The sequence below is a fragment of the Podarcis vaucheri genome, assembly GCF_965113315.1.
Source record: "Podarcis vaucheri genome assembly, chromosome: 11".
Taxonomy (NCBI): Eukaryota; Metazoa; Chordata; class Lepidosauria; order Squamata; family Lacertidae; genus Podarcis; species Podarcis vaucheri.
Window position 1 is genome coordinate 45,340,403 of NC_138749.1, and position 20,702 is coordinate 45,361,104.

The window sequence follows — 20,702 nt, forward strand, 5'->3', positions numbered from 1 at the left end:
ACTGGAAGGAAAACAGTTACACTTGTATATCTGGAAACTAATTGGGTCTGGAAACAAGCCTTTCCATGTTATGGAAGGCTTTATAATATGTTTGTAAAGCTGGTGGTTGTTTTTTAATTCATGGATGAAAGGGACCTAATTTCAAGTGAACATGTTCCAAAAGACACTGTCTTCTAATTTTCAGTTATTTTAAAACTTTCTGTAGGGGGAAAAAAATGGTTCTCAGTTGTCCCAGTTTTCTCAGATGACATAACTCATCAGTAACATTGAGCTCTCTGGTGTAAGGGAATACACAGGTGTCAGAGCTGCTTCCAGATCCTAGCTCACAGAGGATCACGCTAGCCAGCGATCATTTAGTAAAAGTCTTTATTGAGTTACAGTTTCCATTCTCAAGCTGCTGCGTGCAACTCTACGTCTTATGGGTTAGACCGGCGAAGCTCCGTCTGAGTCTCCGCCCCTTGTACACCAACTTAATATCCTAGCCTTACTCCACCTTTTCCGCCTGACTGTTCTTCTCTGGGTCCCTCTGCCCCCCGGGGTCTCTTCCTTCCTGGATTCTTCTGACGCCGACCCCCCGGACCCTCCTGTCTCCTTGCGCCGGGCTTTAGGACCTGGCTCCCTTTCCGGGCTGCTTACTGCGCCACCTTCCTGTGCATTTGAACTTGGCGCGCGCGCCCAACCTTCCACTTTCCGTCTGACCGTTTCTTCGCTCCCCGATGGAGGTGTGGCCACTCCTGACTCGTGCCCTCCCTCCTGTTGTGAGCTGCCAGCGCTTGATACCTGACGCCCTTCCTCTCCCCTGCTCTCTGTTGGTGACGCTGGTCCCGATTTCCAACTGCTCCCCTCTGAGCCCCCTCTGGCCCTTTCCTCCTGGGGTGTCCCCCTAGGCTCCCCCCTTGCCCTGGCCACTGGTGCTCCTTTCTGTGAATCTTCTGATTCACTGGAAAGACTCGGAGATCTCGGGTCGTCGTCATCACTCATCCTTTCTTCTGCCTCCTCCCCCTCGCTCTCTGTTTCCTCCCTTGCCCTTGCCTCTGCTCCTGAACCCCTGACAACAGGCAACTTTGTTTTCTGGGGTACCCTATGTGGATCCTCCAGATATTGCCAGATACTACTCCCATATTTCTGACAATGGACCATAATGGCTAGGGCTGTGGGAGTTAAGTCTACAAACACATTGAAGGCACAATGTTGACTAGAAAGGTCACTATGGAAGGGTTAGGGGGAGGTAAACTTGGAGAATTCTTGAACGTGTGTATTTTGGGGTGAAAAATAAAAGTACCCTTCCTATCGCTAGGCTGCACATGGGTAATACTTAAAATGGCTAAGCAGTTAGGAAGGCAGTGAGCTTGGGTTTTGGGAACCTGGGACAGATAAGGCTGACCCAAAGCTGGGTACTGAAGACAACCAGTGCCAACTTCAGAGATCCAGGAGGATATCAAAGTTTATTATGAGGCCCAGAAGAGTTAGTGAGGGAACATATCTGCTCTCTGTTCACTTCTGCCTTGTCCAAAGAGGTTCTACCACCAAGCCCAAAAAACACTGACAGCCAGAAATAAAACTGGTGTAAAAGCTTTAAGCATATGTTGGCTGCTGTCCTCAGTTTCATAAATGTAGTCCTGGGGTCTAAATGTAGATAAAGACCAGTTAAAGTTTATTGATGAGCTGATTCTGAAAGAATAGGAACCCTGCAAATATGGTTTCTGGTTTAAATGCAGGAACCTGGCTTTGTAGCTGGCGCAACGTATCTTTTTTTTTTTAACATAGAATAGTTTTAAGTCTTGTTCATACTTAATGTTAATTTAAAATACTCTGAAGGCATGGGGTGCTTTCTGACTTCATTACACTAGCATTCTCTAATTCAGCAAAGATGTTGGTCTTCATTCTTTTGCAAAACAATAAAAGCAGGGCGTACAGGGGCAAGCCACAGGAATTGGGGGAGAGGAGCTATCAAGGCTTGAATGAAAGAAGTGACTGATCAGAAGGTCAGCGGTTCGAATCCCTGCAACCAGGTGAGCTCCCGTTGTTGGGTCCCAGCTCCTGCCCACCTAGCAGTACGAAAGCACATCGAAGTGCAAGTAGATGAATAGGTACTGCTCCAGTGGGAAGGTAAACAGCATTTCTGTGCACTGCTCTGGTTTGCAAGAAGCGGCTTAGTCATGCTGGCCACATGACCTGGAAACTGGACAAACGCCGGCTCCCTTGGCCTATACAGCGAGATAAGCGCCGCAACCCCAGAGTCATCCACGACTGGACTTAACTGTCAGGGGTACCTTTACCTTTACTATTACACAGTTTTCACCCCCCCCCCACTTCAGTCCTTCCTTTTCTCTACAGCGGTAGAGAGAGCTGCCCATAGAAAGCCGAAAAATCCAGGATATCCCTGTAGCTGTGATTGAGCTATAGGAAGGTGAATGAGATAGGATTGTACTCTCCCAGACCCTTTCTTGCAAAGGTCATCTATCATGGCAACCAAGGCGGTTTCTGTTCCAAAACTGGGCCTGAAACCAGATAAACTTGATGTTCTATGGAGCAGTTTGCGTACATCCCCTACAAATGTGTTCCGACATCTCATACTGGGTGGCTTCTCTATTCTGTTTTCTAGGCTGTTGCCAGAACATTTCACTGACCACTTCTTATTCAGTGTTAATTGCTTCCTGCCTTGTCCCTAACTATTTCTGTTATGATTTTCATAAACTCTATAATCACTAAGTGGGTGGCCATACTCTCAAGCCTAGCTAGAAAAACAGATACACAATATAATCAATCTTTGTTTGGTTTCCTTTTACTATATACACCATGGTTAAGATTGCTCTTCTTGTTTTCAAAGCTCCTTAAGGACTTCTTTCACATCTTTGCTTCCCCATCTCTTGGGGGGAAAAGGAATGCAGAATTACTTAATCATTCCTCAAGCTAAATTCAGATTTATTCTATCCTGTCCATGGGGTTTTCTGTTCACTTCCCCAATAACTGCATTGAGATTTTTAAAAGTTCAAATTCTTTGCAAGCTAAGAAGATGGGCTAAGTTGAACTATTGAACTAGAGCCAACTATAGGAACTGGGATGTAGGGGAGGCTATGTGAACCTTAAAATTAATTGATATTCTAGCTTATCCATGATATGAAAATTCTATATAATTCTAACATGGCATACATTTAAATGTTTCAGCATGTCTTTTTAAGAAACAGCTTTACTCTCTTAATGTAAAGAGCGGTGATGACATATAATCCAATGAAGATGCAAAATGTACCTGTGGAAGCCAACTTTATGCTGTGCCTGTATAAATAGGATTTCCTCTGAGTTGCTGCTCCACTCCAGACCTGTTTTTCATGCCAGGGCTAAGCTCCAGTGTGTCTGGAAAAAATAGAGAAAATCTCTAGCGTCAGGTCCTGGCTTCTCGGGATGCACTAAAACATTTGCACAATGTGCACAAAGAAACTTGTAACAATTGGTTTTATTCTGTTTCTTTTTAATAGGGTTAGAAAAGGTTAAAAAAATAATTGAATAATTGTAGGGGTCAGATGGGATTACCATGAGGAATTATAAAATATACATCAAGCCATCGTGTCCACGATGAAGACATTGTGTTGACTGGGTTTGATATATTGACAATAATTTCTGATTAAATCCCATAAGATTCTACATTCATGCCCTTTTGATGCCCTTTTGACTCTACTGCCCCTTTCTCTCTCCTCACGTCACGTACACAGCAGTTGCTTCGCCAGGCAGGCTTCCTGGGCCATAAAGATAGTAGGCAAGTTTTCTTATATATAATCTTAGGATGTTAATCTTAGGGCCAGGAAACAGATCTCACATGAAGGTGATACCGATTGCTATCCTCCTGGCCATCCTCCTTATCATATGTATTGCTTGTTTATGACCTCCGGGGTTGCTGTATTCGCTCCTTTGTAGTATTCATTCATTTACCCCAAAAGTATGCATGGATAACTAGTGTTTATAGCTTAACTTGTCCCCACGTGGGTTTGTGGAAATGCTCAGAAGAAATCTGATTGGTTCTTACGAACACTCTGTAAAAAGTTCTTTTGTGAATAAAAACGGCTTGGGCCAGGGGGCTGCGGCATTCGGACAAGCACAGAGAGAGACACGATTCGATGCACTTTTCTCCAAGAGCCTTGCTGGTCAAAGCCTCGTGTCTTGTTATTAATCAGGGTCCAGTCCTTCCTTTACTTTGCAAACGCAACAAATAATATACTTCAAAGTAGTTCAGTGTGTTTTCATTTCCATTTCTTTGCATTCAAAAAGGGTGCCAAACATGCATACAGCTCTTGGATTTCCTATGAGTCATAGGTTAGTGACTGCAATACAGAAAACTGAAAGGTTGCTTCTACATTATTTGCAAATGCTCACATTCTTATCCTAATATTGTGGGTTTCGGACATTTTTTGAAACATCATATGTGCTTGCCTTTTGGTTATGGAAAGCACAGCCTTACCTGCTATTTGCAAATGATATAACAATCTGTTTGCATTAGATTAGAGGTTAAGTTTGATTATCTTGAGCGGAACTATGTGCTTCAAGAACTTCTTGTTGGCTGCAAAATTCTGTTACATGGCAGATATCTTCAGACACCTGAAGGTTCTCGTAAAGATAAGAATGTGCTAGCAGATTCCAAAAGGGGTTAAGCTAGAATCCGATGGGTATAACCAACAAGACTTATTTAGACTGGGTTGTATCCAACCAAGTTCTTCTGAGAGTAGAATCTACTCAGTAGATCCACTGACTAGACCTGCTAATCGTTTAGTTGTTTAGTCGTGTCCGACTCTTCGTGACCCCGTGGACCAGAGCACGCCAGGCACTCCTATCTTCCACTGCCTCCCGCAGTTTGGTCAGACTCATGTTTGTAGCTTCGAGAACACTGTCCAACCATCTTGTCCTCTGTCGTCCCCTTCTCCTTGGGCCCTCCATTTTTCCCAGCATCATTGTCTTTTCCAGGGAGTCTTCTCTTCTCATGAGGTGGCCAAAGTATTGGAGCCTCAGCTTCACGATCTGTCCTTCCAGTGACCACTCAGGGCTGATTTCCTTAAGAATGGAGAGATTTGATCTTCTTGCAGTCCATGGGACTCTCAAGAGTCTCCTCCAGCACCATAATTCAAAAGCATCAATTCTTCGGCGATCAGCCTTCTTTATGGTCCAGCTCTCACTCAGAAGTAGATGTCTTTCTGGAACTCTCTAGCTTTCTCCATAATCCAGCGCATGTTTACAATTTGGTCTCTGGTTCCTCTGCCTCTTCTAAATCCAGCTTGCACTTCTGGGAGTTCTTGGTCCACATACTGCTTAAGCCTGCCTTGGAGAATTTTAAGCATAATCTTGCTAGCGTGTGAAATGAGTGCAATTGTGCGGTAGTTGGAGCATTCTTTGGCACTTCCCTTCTTTGGGATTGGGATGTAGACTGATCTTCTCCAATCCTCTGGCCACTGCTGAGTTTTCCAAATTTGCTGGCATATTGAGTGTAGCACCTTAACAGCATCATCTTTTAAAATTTTAAATAGTTCAGCTGGAATACCATCACTTCCACTGGCCTTGTTTTTAGCAATGCTTTCTAAGGCCCATTTGACTTCACTCTCCAGGATGACTGGCTCAAGGTCAGCAACCACACTACCTGGGGTATACGAGACATCCATTTTTTTCTGGTATAGTTCCTCTGTGTATTCTTGCCACCTCTTCTTGATGTCTTCTGCTTCTGTTAGGTCCTTTCCACTTTTGTCTTTTATTATGGTAATCTTTGTACGAAATGTTCCTTTCATATCTCGTTTTCTTGAACAGATCTCTGGTTTTTCCCATTCTATTGTTTTCCTCTATTTCTTTGCATTGCTCGTTTAAGAAGGCCTTCTTGTCTCTCATTGCTATTTTTTGGAACTCTGCATTCAATTTCCTGTATCTTTCACTATCTCCCTCGCATTTTGCTTGCCTTCTCTCCCCCACTATTTGTAAGGCCTCTTTGGACAGCCACTTTGCTTTCTTGCATTTCCTTTTCATTGGGATGGTTTTAGTTGCTGCCTCTTGTATAATGTTACGAGCCTCCATCCATAGTTCTTCAGGCACTCTGTCCACCAAATCTAAATCCTTAAACCTGTTCCTCACTTCCACTGTGTATTCATAAGGGATTTGACTTCGATTGTATCTTACCGGCCCAGTGGTTTTTTCTACTTTCTTCAGTTTAAGCTTGAATTTTGCTATAAGAAGCTGATGATCTGAGCCACAGTCAGCTCCAGGTCTTGTTTTTGCTGACTGTATAGAAATTCTCCATCTTTGGCTGCAGAGAATATAATCAATTTGGTTTCGATGCTGCCCATCTGGTGATGTCCATGTGTAGAGTCGTCTCTTGTGTTGTTGGAAAAGAGTGTTTGTGATGACCAGCTTGTTCTCTTGGCAGAACTCTATTAGCCTTTGCCCTGCTTTGTTTTGAACTCCAAGGCCAAACTTGCCAGTTGTTCCTTTTATCTCTTGACTCCCTACTTTAGCATTCCAATCCCCTATAATGAGAAGAACATCCTTCTTTGGTGTCATTTCTATAAGGTGTTGTAAGTCTTCATAGAATTGCTCAATTTCAGTTTCTTCAGCACCAGTGGTTGGTGCATAAACTTGGATTACTGTGATGTTAAAAGGTCTGCCTTGGATTCGTATCGAGATCATTCTATCATTTTTGAGATTGCATCCCAGTACAGTTTTCGCCACTCTTTTGTTGACTATGAGGGCCACTCCATTTCTTTTACGGGATTCTTGCCCACAGTAGTAGATGTGATGGTCATCCGAACTGAATTCGCCCATTCCCATCCATTTTAGTTCACTGATGCCCAGGATGTCAATATTTATTCTTGCCATCTCATTTTTGACCACACCCAACTTACCAAGGTTCATGGTTCTTACATTCCAGGTTCCTATGCAATATTTTTCTTTACAGCACTGGACTTTCCTTTCGCTTCCAGGCATATCCGGAACTGAGCGTCCTTTCGGCTTTGGCCCAGCCGCTTCATCAGCTCTGAATCTACTTGTACTTGTCCTCCGCTCTTCCTCAGTAGCATGTTGGGCGCCTTCCAACCTGAGGGGCTCATCTTCCAGCGTCATAACTTTTATATGCCTGTTGTCTTTGTCCATGGAGTTTTCTTGGCAGGGATACTGGAGTGGCTTGTCGGTTCCTGCTCCAGGTGGATCACGTTTGGTCAAAACTCTCCACTATGACCTGTCCATCTTGGGTGGCCCTGCACGGCATAGCTCATAGCTTCTCTGAGTTATTCAAGCCCCTTCACCATGGCAAGGCAGTGATCCATGAAAGGGAGACCTGCTAATACTGCCTATGAATTTGGGCTAATATTGTCCATTAATTTCAGGTTGTTTTCCATCTGCATTAAAGGCTGCTTTACAGGTGAGTACATGAAGCATTTAAGTGTTGCAGGAAACGCTGCAATTTTGGAGTTGGTGTATTTTGAAATTGTTTTATGCAGTTCCGTAGCAAAGTTCTCCTAAATAGAATATAAACAAGACAATCCACAATGGCTCAGTTCACTGCCTTGACAATCCCTTAAAAATAGAAATAATGCATTTCTGAATATTCATCTGCAAATAATCATAGCTGGAACAGCACACTTCCAGCTGGAAAAATAAGCCTGGCAAGATCACAAGCATCTGCCTATTTCTTTTTATCATGTGCTTTTAATTCAAACCAAAGAAAGGAGGACTGTTGATTCATTAGTTAAGATTTAACTCTGCTCATCCTGAACTACACAGCTCATGCAGAATTTACTCTGCAGTTACTGAATCTAGAAAATTGTTTCCCTTAACTGCTCTCCGCCAGCCCACCAATGGTTTATAAAAATAAAAAAATGGAAATGGAGGTAACAGAGGGATTTGCATCATCAACATTAATACTTTTAACAAATCTGGTGGCAGCAGATCCGAGAAGTGAGATGATATGGGGCTTCTTGAGAAAAATGACCTAAGAACAGCAGGGAAGGATGAGACGGGTGTGCAGAAAAGAAGCTGAAATGCAAGCCAGCAGCCTTCTCTCAGGTCTAAGCAGATGAGCATCATCTGCACTGTAAATTATCAAAATACAATTATGCCATCAATCCCCATTCGCTGAAGCCATCTTACTACAACAATGTCACAGCAGGCTTACTCATTGTTATCTAAGAACTTTCCTTCCCCACAGGTCCTTGGGGACAGAGTCCTTCACATGATTCATAAGTCATTCATCTTCATTCTAAGGTGGAGACTCCCTGCGAGTAGCCATCAGAGTTGCAAAAGTGAGGGGGAAAGTTATTTCAACAGAAAAACAATCAGAACAAGCCAAATCTGCCTTAATATTTTCCTTAAATAATTACCCCTGCCAGCCTCACTTCCAGGAACATAAATGAGCTACAGAATTCTGGTTTCTGATTTTTGTGATACATTTCACTTTTTTGCCACTCCTGCAGAATCTGTGTATAAGAAATATACTGTATTTCTAGTCTCTTGGCACGATGAAATAAAATGCTCAACCGGTAAACAAGACAATTATTTGTGAGAAATAGATGGTGTGCAGATAATCTATTTGGGGCTGCTCCCAGTCCTACTCAGTAACCACAGTAAGGCAGAAGTGGAATTGCAACTGACTTTAAACTCGCACAACATCAAAACACAATTGGAAGCTGGTTTGAACAAATCAGGATCTTTGTGAAGATGTCTATGTGACAGGAAGAGGAGGGAATGGGTGCAGGAGAAGAGAGCAGGCTCAATTCCTCCTTTAATGGTGGCTGAAGCTGGAAACTGAATTGACCCTAGAAGAGCCGATGTGTGCCATATTTTCATTATCCTTGTGCATTCTCTGAATACTAATAACCATCAGATTTGATCTAAAAGGGTTTCTTTTAGACATCTAGCCACTTTACAATATTTTGTTGCACTTCCAAAGTCTTATAGTCAGACAAAGGCAGGCTTAAGGCTGTGCAACAGTATCAGTAGCTGAGCCTGGTTTTAGCATCTATGCTGTATTTGTATGTTTAACAACTTTGATGGATTGGGGAAAGCCTTTGAGATAAATAGCACAAACTAAGTGTAAAGTCATGCCAATGATAACCGCAAAACAAAAGTCTTGGCACTTCTAAGTCGTGGCTTTGCATGTCATAACTTTAAATGACTGCTCTGAGGCTTATAAGCTGTTCCTATTAATACAGAACTGGTTTCAAAGTTGAGAGATGATTCCCATAAAATATGTTTTAGTAAAAACAAATACAATTGTGCTTGAGCTCTCTGCTGCATAACTCAGGGATGGGGAATCTCTAACCCCTGGTACAACCTTGGCCTGCCAGGGAATACTATTTGGAGCCTGAGGTCACTTCTTCAAAGCCACACCCGTCTGTCAATCAGCTGGTATCATTGGGTGGTGCCAGGTGATGGGCAGCTGTGCTGATTTATCAGTGCGTTCCCCGCAGAGGATGTGTTGGTGAAGCAAGCCCCTGCAGAGAGCAGGACTGAATTCTCCACTCAAAACAGAACTCCCTGCTACTGTGTGGGTCAGCATTTACAGATGTTCAGGATCACCTGCCTGCCTATCAGTGACATCATAATGATGTCAGATGGTTGGTAGGCAGATGGCCACCTGTAAAAGCCCATGGATGGTGGGAGATAAAAGATCTGGACCACTGGGTCAAAAATGTTCCCCACCTTGGTATAATGAATGCATTCTTTACTGAATACATACAAGAACTCCTGTAGTGTTACTGATTCTAGAGATTATCTGGCTTGTACAAGTACAGCTATGGCAGTCTTGAAAAAAGGAACTGACAAGAACACAATTACTTTTTCTGTTATGATTTGCTGTTGTGTGTAATATTAACAACCACAAACTGAACAGCTAAATGTACTTGGGCAGCCAGATACCCTAAGGGAAGATGGAAATAATAATTTCCTACTATTTCCCCCCAGTGTGTGATAGCACAGGTACATTTTCTAACCAGGTATCTGAACCTCTATGTGTAGATCAGGTATAGGCAAACTCAGCCCTCCAGATGTTTTGGGACTACAAATCCCATGATCCCTAGCTAACAGGACCAGTGGTCAGGGATGATGGGAATTGTAGTCCCAAAACATCTGGAGGGCGAGTTTGCCTATGCCTGTGCAGATACTATATATTCTACCTCGATTAGAAGGTAAAACATGGTCTGCTTTCATATTGTGCTTCCAGACTGTGGGATTCAAGTACATACCGGCAAATTTTGGCTGCATAATTAAAGCTGATTTGGTCTTGTGCAACAAGCCCACTTCCCCGAAAGGCCATATTCTTACAAGAAGGAAAGTGATGGGAAAAAATGTACTGGAAGGTACAGATTTACACTTGCTTGACTGATCTAACTTCCCTGCAAACAAATCAGAACTAATGCTTGATAAACAGGTTGTCTGGAAGCAATCATTCTGTCTGTACTAAGATAGCCCTGCAATTGTGCATCCTGTAATTCAGGTGGGCACTACTGCTGAAGATTACACAGTATGGACTGCTGGATTGGATGTGTATTTATTTGATCCCATTCCAAAATCTCAAAAAAAAAAAAACAAAAAACCTGTCCATTCAAACAGGCCACAGATCCATAGAGGAAAATGGAGGTGTTTGTGAGACAATGTTAAATTGTTTGCAAAACGTTAAAATGCAGAAAGTGCATCCCACTCTTTACATCACATCAAGAATTAAACATTTTCAAGTGAAACAAATGGAGCCTCTACCAAATGATTAAGCAACAGTCAGTGCTATCCAGCTTGCTGTCCGTCTCAAGCCTCAAGATGACGAAGGCTGGATGTTCTGCCAGGAATGGGCCCTGGAACAAAGACTATAGATTTCTGGCCAGTTCTGTTCACAGTTGATATGCAACCACATGTTGTGGTGAGATACAAACTATTTGTCTGGATCATGATTCTATAAGCCTGTTGCCTCCAGGAAACTTTTCTGAATTGACATGTAAAAAATGCAATACTTTTAAACTTGTTCATAAATTCTCTGGAGTTAGAAGTGAGCAGTGAGATGGTCAAGTTTGCTGATGACAACAAATTATTCAAGTGATTGGGAGGGGATCCAAAAGGATCCCTCCAAACTGGGTGAATGGGGATTAAAATAGCATCTGTAGTTCAATGTAAGGAAGCAATACACACTAGGGCAAAAGTTCCTGACTCCGTAATTACTAATAGGGTCAAAACTGGTGGTGACTGAGATCATGGGGTAATAGGGGAGAGCTTGATGCAACAACTGTAAAATAGCTAAATTATGGCTTATGGGATCATTAGAAATGAATAAAAAACAAAACTGGTAATATCATAGTACCCTCATACAAATCTATGGTATGACCACATCTGGAGCACTGTAATAGTATTGCTGCACTTCAGAATGATACCGCACAGCTGGAAAGCTGGAAAAGGGCAACAAAACTTATAATGCGAGTGTGAGCAACTTTCCTTTGGGAAAAAAAGGATGCACTGTTTGGGGCTGATGCTTATGTAGCCAAAATGGCACCGCTGACAAACAAGAGGAATGAATTAGCAGGACTCTGAAGTTTCCCAAAGTACAAAAAAGAACATGATACTCTAAAGGAAATTCCAAAACATTTTAAAGAGGACCGAGCATACTCGGTGTTTGTGAAATGCAGACTGAGTGTTGGGGAGAAGAAATGCAAAACCAAGTGGGAGGATGAATAAAATTGAGTATTTAAGAGGACACAGCTGACTCATCCACAATGCAGCAGCTAGACTGGTGACTGGGAATGGCTGCCGAGACCATATAACACCGGTTCTGAAAGACCTTCATTGGCTCCCAGTACGTTTCCAAGCACAATTCAAAGTGTTGGTGCAGACCTTTAACGCCCTAAACGGCCAAGGCCCAGTATACCTGAAGGAGCATCTCCACTCACATCGTTCTGCCTGGATACTGAAGTCTAGCACCAAGGGCCTTCTGGCGGTTCCCTCACGGCAAGAAGTGAGGTTACAGGGAACCGGGCAAAGGGCCTTCTTGGTAGTGGCGCCCGCCCTGTGGAACACCTTCCCATAAGATGTCCAGGAAATAAACCACTATCTGACTTTTAGAAGACATCCGAAGGCAGTTCTGTTTAGGGAAGTTTTTAATGTTTGATGTTTTATTGTATTTTTAATATTTTGTTGGAAGCTGTCCAGAGTGGCTGGGGAAACCTAGCCAGAAGGGCGGGGTATAAATAATAAATTGTTGTTGTTGTTGTAACACTAAACAGGAGTATTCCACACTGTCCAATTTGGTTGCACTTGGCTGCGCCTTGCTCACTCAGTTTGCCAACTCCCAACATTTAACTCCTTAGAACTTGCCTTCCTAACCCCATTCAACTTCTAAGCTTGCTTTTCAGCTCCCCAACTTCATATCTGAAGCTACTTCTCTCTTCTGTTCTGCAGTCCTGCTTTGCACCTTCGGGTCTTTCTCCCTGCTTTTATGCAACCACTCCTGCGTCTTCCTCCTCCCACACACTGCAGCTGCTAGACACCCTTTTCACCCTCTGGCCAATTATGAAGCCACCACCCCTCCTATTCTTCAGATTCCCTCATGCCCCTGCTTTTATTTTCAACCCCATTCCTATGCCTCCTTCTCTCTCCTTTTTTGTAACCTTATTTGCACACCATTTTCACCTTTACCTCTTTTTCTCTCGCTCCTCCTCTTTCTCAGCTCCCCCTTGCACACAGACCACCCCCCATTTCCATGCCGATTCGCAGCGCTCTTTGCATAAACACACACAGCATGATGATATATGTTACCGTATTTTTAAGATGAACATTGTTATGAGTTTGCAAGTGCCAGACGTATCTGATTCCTGACTGAGCCTGGAGATGGGAGGAATTTTGAGGCTCATTTGGCCGACATGTAGCATTCAGTGGGTTTCTAAGGGAGCTTTCAACCCCAACCTCTGGGCGCTCTCATCATGGGCACTGTAGTTCATAACATCTGGATGGCACTATGTTGGCTACCCCTATTTTACATAGCTACCTGTGGTCAAGCCATTATTTTTACTCAGATACACAGCAGTACAGTTTATGGCCATCCTTGAACAGTAGTCCTCTTGTAATGTCTTTTTTTTTTTACTCAACAGGATTTCAATACTGTGCTTAGGGTGACGGAGGAATGGAAAAGTTGTTTGTGGTTCAAGAAGGACAGCAAATAAACATAATGCATGCTCAGGGTTTGGGGTTTTTTTGTATATGCATCTTTTCTATCATAATCAATATGGTGATGACTGTGATGTAAGGCGATATGCAGCAACTGGTGTCCTTTATATAAGAAGCAGATGGTGGCTGTCTAGTAGAACTAAACCAGGATATGATAATGTAAACTAGTATTTAACAAAATGAATGCTAACGTTTTCTTGAGTTCTGCATTCCTGCATGAATTTAAATTGTTTTCCAGATGTCTTCAAAACAGTAGGATTGAGCAGACAGGCGGTGAACAAGCAGTGGTCAGGGTCTCAGAAGTGGATTTAGCTCAGTGCTCCCATAAATACAGGTTATTTGTATCATCCGGGCACCACATTGTACACATTTTTATGAACTCTTGTTTATGTAAACTGTCCCTCTGTTTTCTCATATTAACATTTACTAGCTTTATACTTAGGAGAATGAGACATAAACATTTGCATTCTTGGGGTTGAAGGGGTGGGGGTGGGGAATCAGCTCCAAAAGCGTAAATGATTTTGCATTGCTAGGATAATCTAAAATCCCTTGTCTGACTAAAGGTCCCTCCACACCCCCAAGCATTGCAATATTTCTGGATTTTACACTGTGTGCTTTATGTCTCTGCTTGTAAGGAGAGTGCTTCTTTATAGATTTTGATATCCAAAAGTTCTTTACATGGATACACAAAACTGTTATCACAGGTGCATTACCGAAACATGTTTTGCATCACATGTATAGCACAGGTGCACATGTCACAAACTGGGACTGGCGATTTAGTTCCTTCGCTTCTGTATGTATATTCAGTGGTCTTAAGCACTGCATGGACCACCTACCTTCAAGATTGCATCAAGTGCCAATGCACACATGGGTAGCTACAGATCTTATTTTTCCAAGTGTGCTTTTGTGCGCATTCATCCACACATGAGCACTTTAGACTCTTATCTCAATGTTTTCCATCCACACTCATGGGCAGTCCTTAATGGAATGTATTTCACTGTGGGTTGTTGTTGTTGCCTCCCCTCAGTTTGTACTTCCCCACTGTCTCCTGAGTTCAGGAAACCAGATGTCCATTGTGGGCATGTGCACAGGTATTTGTTTATCTGCATGCATGGCCAATTGTTTTTCATAGAATTGTAGAGTTGGAAGGGACCCCAAGTGTCATCTAGTCCAACGCTCTTCAATGCAGGAATCTCAGCTAAATTATACATGACAGATGGCCATCCAATCTCTGCTTAAAACCAAGGCAGGAGAGTGCACCATCTTTCGCGAGAGTCTGTTCCACTGTCAAACAGCTCTTCTTCTTGATGTTAAGTGAGAATATCCTTTCTTGTAACTTGAACCCATTGGTTCGGGTCCTAGCCCGAAAAACAAGCTTGCACCATCCTCTGTGTGACAGCCCTTGAGATATCTGAAGATGGACAGGGTTGCCATATTCTGAAGAGAAACAAAGAGGACACAGTTGCCGACTTTTACTTTTAACTATGGATTGCTGACGACTCTACCCATGAAAAGGTGTCCTGGAAAAAGAGGGCATATGGCAACTCTTCTCAATTATTCCAATACACCAGACTTGTACAAAACAGCAGGTTAAAAAACCCAAAGCCTTGTGTTGCTTGGCCCAGTCAGCCGCCCCCTGATGAGCACCTCATCAATGGGAATAGAGTTAGATAGATGGCATCCAACAAAAATGTTATGAGTAAACAAACAAACAAACAAACTCACCTACACAATGCACTTCAGTACCTTCAGTTGGGTAACATATCATTTTATATTGTTGTATTTCCCTTCACCACATTATGCACGGATTGGGAACATTAAACTTAAACGGGGGAAAGTGCAGACTGTCATTTATTTGGATGAGTACAAGGTCCTGCTGATGAAACCAAAAAGGGTGCACACCTGGGACGCATCAAACCCACTTTACACAGCCCAGGACAGGAGTCCCCAACGTGTGTTGTTTGGAAATATCATTAGGGAGAAAGAGAAGAGCTGTGTCCCTACCTTAAAGGGGCCTGAACATCTAATGCAAGGGCTGAGGGAGTGTCCTACTCCCCCCTCAACCTTCCCTGCCCGATTTCCAAGCTGCATCAGAGGAGGAATGTGCAAAAAGCCCCTCCTGCTGGAGCTTCCAGTATGGGCTCTGGGCTACAAGAGGAGTCTCGGAGGGTGCAAAGCAATTCCAAGTCCTCCTCGCCCTTCCAGGGAACCAGGGAGGGCTTTCGCCTCCAGTCAGCTGCTGGGAGATGATGAGGAGCTCCCAGGAAGGGAGGAAGAAGAGGCGGGGTTGAAGGAAGGATGGCTTCTTGGCGCCCAGGCGGGGTTGTGTGCCGCGTTCAGACCACCTCAGCCAACAGCTTGCTTGGCTCCCGCCCTGCACTCCTGGCGCTCCCGTCTCCGCCGACGACCCCCTGAGGCCACGAAGAGGCGGCCCTGACCCTTCCCCGCCTCAGAAGAGGGGGCCTTATCCTGTGCTGAATTTCTTCCTCCGTCGCTTTCAACCGGCCACCATGACCGTCAAGTTGCGCTCGGGCTTCTACGTGGGCAAAAAGTCCGCCGCCCTGCTGGCGCTGCTCTCGGCCGCGCTGCTTTTGGCGCTGCTGGTGCTGGCTATCCTGTACGGGCGCTGCGCGCAGGATTTGGAAGGGAGAGGCGACGGGGCGGCGGCGGCGGCGCCCACAGACGAGGCTCCCGCCAGCGCCGACCCCTCCGCGCGGCCGCCGGGCCCCTGGGACGCCTGGCGCCTGCCGGGGGACTTGGCGCCGGTGCACTACTCGCTGCTGCTGTGGCCGCACCTGGCGCCCGGCCTGCCCGAGCCGCGCACGCACTCGGGGCAGGTGAACATCACCGTGCGGTGCCTCCGCGACACGGACGCGGTGCTGCTGCACAGCGTGGGGCTCGTCTACCAGCGCGCCGCCGTCTGGGGGCCCCTGACGGGCGCCGCCGCCACTGCCAACGGCAGCAGCAGCAGCGTCGGCGTGGCCGAGCTGTGGGAAGCGCCGCGGAACGAGTACGCGGTGCTGGAGTTGCGCGCGAACCTGAGCGCGGGCGCCCTCTATGAGCTGCAGCTCGCCTTCCGGGGCCAGATCCAGCACGAGCCGGAGCTCCACGGGCTCTTCGCGAGCACCTATAAGGACGAAGGAGAGAGCAGGTAGGGATGCCGTTCCGGGCTTGCTTCCCAGAACCCTCCAAGGGCCGAATTTGAAGAAGCTGTCCAGGTTTCTGGTTTGATCCCGGAACGTCCCGCTTTTCCGTAAAAGGTAAATTGGCCCCTGACCATTAGGTCCAGTCGTGGCCGACTCTGGGGTTGCGGCGCTCATCTCGCTTTATTGGCCGAAGGAGCCAGTGTACAGCTCAGTGGCGTAGCGTGGGTTCTCAGCACCCGGGGCAAGGCAAGTAATTTGCGCCCCCTAACCCGTGGATTTTAGCACTCGAGTCTCTTCCGCGCCCCCTCAGATGTTGCGCCAGGTGCGGCAGCCCCCCCCCTGCACCCCCACTCCACGCCACTGCTCTCACCACAAGTCTTCAGGACAGCCATCCGAAGGCTGGCGGCGGGAGGAGGTCTCTCCCGCCTTGGAGAGGTTCCCGCTTCCTCGAGGGGGGCCGGCCAAACACGCCCCCCCAAATGTTGCGCCCGGTGCGGCCGGCACCCCTGGCACCCCCACGCTACGCCACTGGTACAGCTTCCGGGTCATGTGGCCAGCATGACTAAGCCGCTTCTGGCGAACCAGAGCAGCACACGGAAACACCGTTTACCTTCCCACCGGAGCGGTACCTATTTATCTACTTGCACTTTGATGGGCTTTCAAACTGCCAGGTTGGCAGGAGCAGGGACCGAGCAACGGAAGCTCACCCCGTCGTGGGGATTCAAACCTCTGACCTTCTGATCGGCAAGTCCTAGGCTCTGTGGTTTAACCCACAGCGCCACCCGCGTCCCCCGCTTTTCCTTAGGACGTCCCTATTTCCATCAGGGAAATGTTGGAGGGTATGGGTAGGATGTCCTTGCTTTCATTGGAAGGTATGCAATTATGTGGCCCCCGAACCAAGGAGATAGGGAACTATACAGCCTTTGGAAGACACCTGAAGGCAGCTCTGTATAGGAAAGTTTTAAAATGTTTAACATTTTATTAAGTTTTTATATATGTTGGAAGGCACCCAGAGTGGCTGGGACAACCCAGTCAGATAGGTGGCGTATTGTTATTATTATGGAATAGGACATCCTTATTTTCATCAGAGAAATGTTGGAGGGTATGCCTTACCCCTCTGATGGAACTAACAGGGGAGAGTTGCATGGGAGGAAGCGTTAAACACTTTCCCTGAGCCTGAGGCCCACGGGTTTAGCACAGGCCTTCCGACGCAATTTGGAACAATGGTGGTGCCTGTTTATATTTGGTTATTTCCCCCAATGCCATTCCTTCTGTCTTCCAAGGAGGATGGGATCTCCAAGTGGTCTTGCATCCAGACACAGCGATGATTCTTGATCCAATGTGCATGACATGCCGACACCTTTTGCAGTAGAGCCTGGATATTTTTAAGCAGAGGTTGGATAGCCATCTTGTCATGGATGCTTGAGCTGAGATTTCTGCATTGCAGGGGGTTGGACTAGATGACCCTTGGTGTGCCTTCCAACGCTAAAGTTCTGTGATTCTATTAGAGCAAATGGGGCCCTGCTCCAGCAACCTCAGTCTGGCTTCAGCCCCAGGCCCCACCATCCTGCCTTCTTGCTTGCTGCCAGTGAGGGGGTTGTACTGCTTATTGCTTTCCTCCTTTTGCTTCTCCTCAGTCACGAAATTGCTCTTATTGGACTTGTTGCAGGGAAGAGGAGGGGACCAACATGAGTTGGGTCTGCCTATCATTGGCTCTAACTGCCTATCACTGGATTCCTCCTACTTTTGAACCACCCTGCCTTCCACCAGCCCCACTGGACAACTGCAGTATTGGAGACAGGGGGGGGGGAATTATTATTATTATTATTAAATTAAATTTGTATACAGTGGTACCTCTGGTTACAAACGTAATTTGTTCCGGAGTCCGTTCTTAACCTGAAACCATTCTTAACCTGAGGTACTACTTTAGCTAATGGTGCCTGCTGTGCTGCCACCTCTTGATTTCTGTTCTCATCCTGAGGTAAAGTTCTTAACCCGAGGTGCTATTTCTGGGTTAGCAGAGTCTGTTACCTGAAGTGCTTGTAACCCGAGGTGTTTGTAACCCGAGGTACCACTGTACTACCCTTCATGGACATGTTCATATCTGACACAATTGTGCAAGCAAGTGTAGTGATCTAGGATGGGGGTTTGAAACTTGAAAAAGCACGTAACTTTAAACAGCTTCCCATATGGTAACTTCAGAATCCTGATTGCATTGCCATGCAATATGCTGACACTTCCCTGAATTAACTTGAGTCCCTTTTCAGTGTTGTGTTGTGGTGTTGCCTGAAGGATGTGATTCTCCTGCAAGGATGCTCTAACAGGCTGCCTGTTCTCCTCTTCCTCACAGCTGTTCTGTCCTTCATAGCCCAGGCTTAGACTTTTTAAAGCAAACTCTGTACAATGATTTTTGGGAAGAATGGTCTAGTCTTGTCAGGAAAGCAGATTTAATTCACACTTCTTGTAAGCGAGGGGTGGACTTTCGTGATCTATGAAAATATAAGCAGGGCCAAAATTGGGCGCCCCAAAATGGATCTTCTTAATTATGGATCTTCTAAATCTTCCACCCCCTTGGCTTGGCATCCTGCATTGTCCTGCAGCATAAATAATCATTTCTACTTTGTCACTTACTCTTAAAGTCCAAGTGGGGTATAAATGTGCTTATGTGGAAATACTAATATATATTGTGAGTCAACGTGAGCTATTTAACTTGAGAAGAGCATTTTTCTCAGTTTGGGGTGAAGGAGGCATTCAGTAGAACCGGTTAATTTCTCCCAACACACAGGAAAACAGAGAAACAAAAGGACTTCTGAGTCTGTCCCAATGTATATATTCCTTCTAGTAAAGCCGAATACTCCTTCCCTGACAATGGCTAACCCAATAGCTTTCACTTCTTAAGCTGTTGGGTGTGCTTGTAACTTATTTTTAAAACTGCACACAGCTCCAGGGATCAGGTTGTATAACTGCTCTTGCATACCACTAAGGTTGGGGTTGCGTGTGGAAGTTTGTTTCCACACACATGACCGGATTGGGGCTATCTTATTTTATTTATTACATCTATAAATAACTACCCAGGGCGGTTTATACATAACTGATAAAACAACGAAAACTTCTAAAAACAATATCAATACAAATCCAGACTGGGATTTAAAAAACCACCAAATCTCCATTTTTAAAAGTCTTGTTTAAATAAGAAATTAGATAGCCAGATAGACAGCAGAGATGGTGCCTGTCTAGTATTTAATGTGTGTGTGTGTGGGGGGGGGGATTCCAAAGAGTAGGGGTCCACACTAAAGGCCCAATTCCTCCTTATAATATGGTATCCACAGGAGGATTGAGGATATATGAGCTGAGGCAATCCTTTATGCATCCAGGTCCCAGGCCAGGGGCTCCATGGGGGGGGGAGTTTGAAGCAGCGGGCTGGGCCCCCTCAATATTTTGCTGCTGTAATGGGCTGCAACAGGCCCCACTATGCCTACCCCCAGCCACAGCAGGGCGCCATCGGGCCCTCCTGTGGGTGTGACAGGCGCCATCGGGCCCTCCTGTGGGTGCGGCAGGCCCTGTCAGGCCACCCCACCACCACGTAATGTCAAAGTTGGGTGGAACCCAGTGCGTGTGTCCCAGTAATAATAATATAATAATTTATTATTTATACCCCGCCCATCTGGCTGGGTTTCCCCAGCCACTCTGGGCGGTTTCCAACAGAACACTAAAATACAATAACCTATTAAACATTAAAAGCTTCCCTAAACAGGACTGCCTTCAGATGTCTTCTAAAAGTTTGGTAGTTATTTTTTTTCTTTGACATCTGGTGGGAGGGTGTTCCACAGGGCGGGTGCCACTACCGAGAAGGCTGGTTCCCTGTAACTTGGCTTCTCGCAGCGAGGGAACTGCCAAAGGGCCCTCGGCGCTGGATCTCAGTGTTCCAGGTTGTACAGGGCTTTGTATACCAACCTTAGCCTGGGCCAGCCTCAAGGGCAGATTGCATTGAAGTAATCCCACAGGTTACCCTCTCATGAAAGACTGTTCATCCCGGTGCAGAAACCACAAAGCTGGTAAAAGGGATTCCTAGCCACCGAGGTCTCGTTGAGGCATCTGATCAAGGCCTGTATTTTAAAATGAGCTTAAAAATATATTTGCAAATATTTGTATGTTTCATGCCAGGCAGAAACCAGTTGGCTAAGTACAGTGGTGCCTCGCAAGACGAAATTAATTCGTTCCGCAAGTTTTTTCTTCTTGCGAGTTTTTCGTCTTGCGAAGCACGGTTTCCCATAGGAATGCATTGAAAATCAATTAATGCGTTCCTAGGGAAACCGCCTTCAGACCAGGTCCGGGGACAGTCTGTCCCCCGACCTCTTCTGAAGGCTGGGGGGGGGGGGAACAAGGGCTTTT

At 45.5% G+C, this 20,702-nt stretch overlaps 1 protein-coding gene and 3 long non-coding RNA genes across 5 annotated transcripts in view; 2 read left to right on the top strand and 2 right to left on the bottom strand.

Annotated features, from left to right (window-relative positions):
- Positions 1–15,313, bottom strand: part of LOC309514497 — a 19,177-nt gene extending 3,864 nt beyond the window's left edge. Inside the window, exons 1-2 of one of the 2 annotated variants that reach the window (XR_014212000.1) lie at positions 14,890–15,022; positions 3,251–3,354 (exon numbers count right to left, since the gene is read on the bottom strand). This is a non-coding gene — a long non-coding RNA (uncharacterized lncRNA). Of the gene's footprint in view, positions 1–3,250; positions 3,355–14,889; positions 15,023–15,168 lie in introns of those variants that run through there. The other variant, XR_014212001.1, reaches the window with a different exon arrangement.
- The window catches only part of LOC309514515, a 170,582-nt gene that overhangs the window by 6,485 nt on the left and 143,395 nt on the right, over positions 1–20,702 (bottom strand). The gene's annotated exons all lie outside the window — the stretch shown is intronic.
- Positions 7,347–13,179, top strand: LOC309514521. The gene is made up of 2 exons (XR_014212040.1): positions 7,347–7,384; positions 13,089–13,179. It is a non-coding gene; the product is annotated as an uncharacterized lncRNA (long non-coding RNA).
- The window catches only part of LVRN (laeverin), a 39,444-nt gene continuing 33,966 nt past the window's right edge, over positions 15,225–20,702 (top strand). Inside the window, exon 1 of the mRNA XM_082191559.1 lies at positions 15,225–16,315. Coding sequence (XP_082047685.1) covers positions 15,675–16,315 — 641 coding nt within the window. The 5' untranslated portion in view covers positions 15,225–15,674. The remainder of the gene's footprint in view (positions 16,316–20,702) is intronic.